This window comes from Rhagoletis zephyria, unplaced genomic scaffold, assembly GCF_001687245.7.
Source record: "Rhagoletis zephyria isolate East Lansing unplaced genomic scaffold, Rhagoletis_zephyria_1.1 Rzeph_scaffold_00022, whole genome shotgun sequence".
Taxonomy (NCBI): domain Eukaryota; kingdom Metazoa; phylum Arthropoda; class Insecta; order Diptera; family Tephritidae; genus Rhagoletis; species Rhagoletis zephyria.
Window position 1 is genome coordinate 818,138 of NW_016157106.1, and position 5,137 is coordinate 823,274.

Genomic DNA, 5,137 nt, shown 5'->3' on the forward strand with positions numbered 1-5,137 from the left:
ATCGACAAATTTTGTTCAGCGATGAGGCTCATTTCTGGTTGAATGGCTTCGTAAATAAGCAAAATTGCCGCATTTGGAGTGAAGAGCAACCAGAAGCCGTTCAAGAACTGCCCATGCATCCCGAAAAATGCACTGTTTGGTGTGGTTTGTACGCTGGTGGAATCATTGGACCGTATTTTTTCAAAGATGCTGTTGGACGCAACGTTACGGTGAATGGCGATCGCTATCGTTCGATGCTAACAAACTTTTTGTTGCCAAAAATGGAAGAACTGAACTTGGTTGACATGTGGTTTCAACAAGATGGCGCTACATGCCACACAGCTCGCGATTCTATGGCCATTTTGAGGGAAAACTTCGGAGAACAATTCATCTCAAGAAATGGACCGGTAAGTTGGCCACCAAGATCATGCGATTTGACGCCTTTAGACTATTTTTTGTGGGGCTACGTCAAGTCTAAAGTCTACAGAAATAAGCCAGCAACTATTCCAGCTTTGGAAGACAACATTTCCGAAGAAATTCGGGCTATTCCGGCCGAAATGCTCGAAAAAGTTGCCCAAAATTGGACTTTCCGAATGGACCACCTAAGACGCAGCCGCGGTCAACATTTAAATGAAATTATCTTCAAAAAGTAAATGTCATGGACCAATCTAACGTTTCAAATAAAGAACCGATGAGATTTTGCAAATTTTATGCGTTTTTTTTAAAAAAAAAGTTATCAAGCTCTTAAAAAATCACCCGTTATTTTCGAGGTGTCAGCTATTGCTGCTAATAATTTTGTAAATTGTTATTATTTTTATAATTTTCATGTTCTTAGTTTTTTCCAAAACATAAAACGATGAATCATCGATTATCCATTAAAACTGAGAAAAAATTCGGATCTCCGTGTTTTCTACAAAAATTTTTCCTTATGTGGCTGGACCACAGTATCCTTCCCTTCATCATAGAACGAGCCATTGAACGCAAACAAACAATAACTACCAAACGTCTCGGTATCATTTGGTTTCGCTCATACAAGGTAACGAAACACAACCGATTCAAATCACTTGGAAGCATTTTGCAAGAGCGATTTCTAAGACACCGGAATATTTTGCCGAATTTTGCTTGTCTCTTTCCTGACAAAAAAACTTAATCTGGATGAATTTTCTTGTTGTGAGCTGTTTGATAAATATTTATGTATCCTGTTTACATGATTCGGCGTCAGAAATATGGACAAGTGAAGTTTAACTTCGGAGGAGACGCATCGCTGGTATAAATATTCAAAATTTATTTGAGGCTTTGGATATTTGTAACTCCGATACTTTTCCAAATGTTCATCAAGTACTTAGAGTCATAGCTGTATTACCTTTGCGCCGCCTAAAAACTTGTTAGCAGGGCTGGAAACCATTCTAAAAATAGGCGCGATTCGGTTCAGTGGTTCGAACCACTTAGAAAAAGCTCGTACCGGTTCATAAGTATCCCTGAACCGCGGTTCGGTTCGGTTCAAATGGTTCAATTTTTGTATGCTAAAATATACAAATTTGGGAAAAATGTGTCAAATCTATAATATAACAACTAATCTCTAAGCAAAAAAAAAATATATATATATATATATGTATATATTTCATGATCGAGTGATCGGATCTAAACCAGATTAGTATGGGACCACCTCTGAGATACTACTTTTCCGATGTAAATCGGTTGACGTGGTTCAAAGTTATGCGGTAACATACATAAAAAATAAAAACCTATAAACCTAAACCAATAAAAAATGAAATGAAATGGAAGTCGGTTAAAAATAAAAGATTTTACTGGGATCAAATTCTAATATTCACATGTATTGTGGTAAAAAAACCAAATAGGGCGCAACATTTAAGCAAGTTTTGGCTATTTTTCATTTGTTTTTTTTTTTTAGCTATATAAATGCAAGCTTCAATTTTTGTGCAAAAATTATGAAAATTCTGCAAAGTTGCATCTAAAGTGCAAACTTTAAAAAATAATTTATAGGAAACATTTAGAAGTTTTGAGGTGATTTTTGGCAATTTTTCACTCAGTTTCTTCCATACTAAGTATGTGGGAATGTTTTTTTGTATGATAGAAAATGCGTAAAACCTTGAACAAAAAAACTGTTTAAAGTCAACGCGATCAAGATGAAATTAGAAAAATTTTCATATACTTTTTTAAGGTTTGGACAAGTCGTGAGCCTAGTCGAGTAGACGCATACTCATAATTTTCAACTGACACACTAAATTTGAACTTTCCTCTTTTTCGGCAGGTTGGGGCTTATATTAGGCCTTAACTTCATATCGATGGCTGAGTGGAAGATCGACCTACGGCAGCCAGTTCGAAATCGCTCTATCTCAAAAAACTTTTCAAGAACGCCCTATTTCAGAATTTAATTGAAAACCACCCTATCCCAAAATTCGGTTCAAAAACACCCTATCTTACTTCAAAATGTATTGAAAATATGCTGATATGGGGCGTTTTTGAATCGGCAGCTGAATTTGAAATTTCCTCTTTTTCGGCAGGTTGGGGCTTACATTAGGCCTTAACTCAAATTCATAGGAGTGCGACATTTGACTACTTTTCTTTAGTTGATTTAATGTTCTTTAATTTTTCATAAAAGTATAACAGCAACCATATAAATCCAAAGTTTAAACTTCGTACGAAAATTAGAAAAAATTAACAAATTTCAACCAAATTGCATCAAAGCATCAAAATTTGCTATATTATAGCTCATTCAATTTAGTGTAATATGTTAAGTTCAAGTTTGAATTATCTTAAAATTGATTTTTAATTTTTTTATGGCGTTTTTAAGTACATATTTTAAGCATTCTTTATATGGGCGTAATAACAAATCACAGAGTTGCCATCAAACAAAATATTTTTGCAGTTTTACCATGCGGGTTTTTAGACAAAGATGTTTAATACAAAACTTGACATATGCTCGTTTTTATCTAAGACCAGTCCTCTAAATTCACAGAAGTAGTTTTGTGGAAAGTCCTACATAGTTTTCGGTGATCTGGCAACCTAAACCGTTCGTATTTCACAACATTGACTCCGTTGTTAAAAGCCGCATACATTTTCTATCACTGTGGTATTAAAGTGGTAAAATTATTTACTTAACTAATAAATGCTATACTCTGTTTCATTTTAATTACAGACCCTACAACCGGCACCCGTGCCGTAAGAATGCGGTCTAAACCGCCGATCATCATATGAAATTCCAACCAAAGACTGCAAAAGTATTGGTTTCCAACAACAGCAACAACAAAACTTTAACTACTTAAGCTCCAAAAGCACAATGATGAAAACAAAACCTAAAATAGATTTTATATACTTAGCTATAGTATTTAGTATAGGCATCCAAACAAGTTATGGTAAGTGATGCTACCTTTATACATTTCACACGTACATATGTACATACGCATATCTTAACCTACGTCCAACCACATTCACCTCGGCCGAACAATTTCAGCACAAACAACCTGCAAGAATGGCCTGGGACGTGTTCTCTACGAACGATTGCCCAACCAACAATTACAGGGCTACGATGATGATGTGGTGCGCGACACAGCGCCGCCCTTTCGCGTCCTAGAAAAGTGTCAAGATTTGTGTCTGCGCGATCGCACCGGCACCAACAATCTAGTGCGCACTTGCACCAGTTTCGACTTTCAGCCAGGCAGTAGCATCACCTCATTCGGTGGCACTTCCGAATACGAAGAATCCCTCTGCTATCTAACATCGGAGCAGGCGGGTCCTGAGGGCATCGGCAGTTTGATGTTAGTGCCCAACAGTGTGCATTTCAATGAGATCTGTTTGACATGTAAGTGTTGGAGTGAGACATGCAGCACCAACTAGCGCGTTAATAAAATAACTATGTAATTAATATTTTTGCTTTTTGTTTTGTTGCTTCACCATATAGCCAGTCGCCCGGAGAGAGAATGTCCCAGTCGGCGTTATGTATTCGAACGGCATCCACGCAAGAAATTGAAATTACCAATATCGGATGTTAAGGAGGTGTGTGATGATTATCAGCAACTACAACTGTTGTTTGATGGTCTATTATTTTTAATCTTACTGTTCTTGTTGCTAAGTTTATTGCCTATGGCACCCGTGTAACACATTTGTGGTTAACTCATTCAAGTTTGTATTCATACAGTTTACGGCAGCAAATCGTTCGGATTGTGAGGACAAGTGTTTGAATGAGTTCGCCTTCGTTTGCCGCTCCGCCAATTTCGATTCGACCATGCGTTCGTGTACTCTGAGCAGGTGAGTGAATTGTTAGCTAGCATGCACATACTTATTTAGGACGAATTCACACTCTCTTGATACAAAAGCATGAAATTTGTGTGTCAAGATGTAAATAATTTTAATGATACCCAGAATCAAACTAGTACGTAAAAATGATAGAATATTCTAACGGGTGATTTTTTAAGAGCTTGATAACTTTTTTTTTAAAAAAAACGCATAAAATTTGCAAAATCTCATCGGTTCTTTATTTGAAACGTTAGATTGGTCCATGACATTTACTTTTTGAAGATAATTTCATTTAAATGTTGACCGCGGCTGCGTCTTAGGTGGTCCATTCGGAAAGTCCAATTTTGGGCAACTTTTTCGAGCATTTCGGCCGGAATAGCCCGAATTTCTTCGGAAATGTTGTCTTCCAAAGCTGGAATAGTTGCTGGCTTATTTCTGTAGACTTTAGACTTGACGTAGCCCCACAAAAAATAGTCTAAAGGCGTCAAATCGCATGATCTTGGTGGCCAACTTACCGGTCCATTTCTTGAGATGAATTGTTCTCCGAAGTTTTCCCTCAAAATGGCCATAGAATCGCGAGCTGTGTGGCATGTAGCGCCATCTTGTTGAAACCACATGTCAACCAAGTTCAGTTCTTCCATTTTTGGCAACAAAAAGTTTGTTAGCATCGAACGATAGCGATCGCCATTCACCGTAACGTTGCGTCCAACAGCATCTTTGAAAAAATACGGTCCAATGATTCCACCAGCGTACAAACCACACCAAACAGTGCATTTTTCGGGATGCATGGGCAGTTCTTGAACGGCTTCTGGTTGCTCTTCACTCCAAATGCGGCAATTTTGCTTATTTACGAAGCCATTCAACCAGAAATGAGCCTCATCGCTGAACAAAATTTGTCGAT

At 37.4% G+C, this 5,137-nt stretch overlaps 1 protein-coding gene across 1 annotated transcript in view; it reads left to right on the plus strand.

Moving 5' to 3' along the window:
• The window catches only part of nompA (no mechanoreceptor potential A), a 38,235-nt gene that overhangs the window by 11,229 nt on the left and 21,869 nt on the right, over positions 1-5,137 (plus strand). Inside the window, exons 2-5 of the mRNA XM_017615438.1 lie at positions 3,140-3,356; positions 3,455-3,802; positions 3,902-3,996; positions 4,139-4,248. Of these exons, the coding sequence (XP_017470927.1) occupies positions 3,281-3,356; positions 3,455-3,802; positions 3,902-3,996; positions 4,139-4,248 (629 nt within the window). The 5' untranslated portion in view covers positions 3,140-3,280. The remainder of the gene's footprint in view (positions 1-3,139; positions 3,357-3,454; positions 3,803-3,901; positions 3,997-4,138; positions 4,249-5,137) is intronic.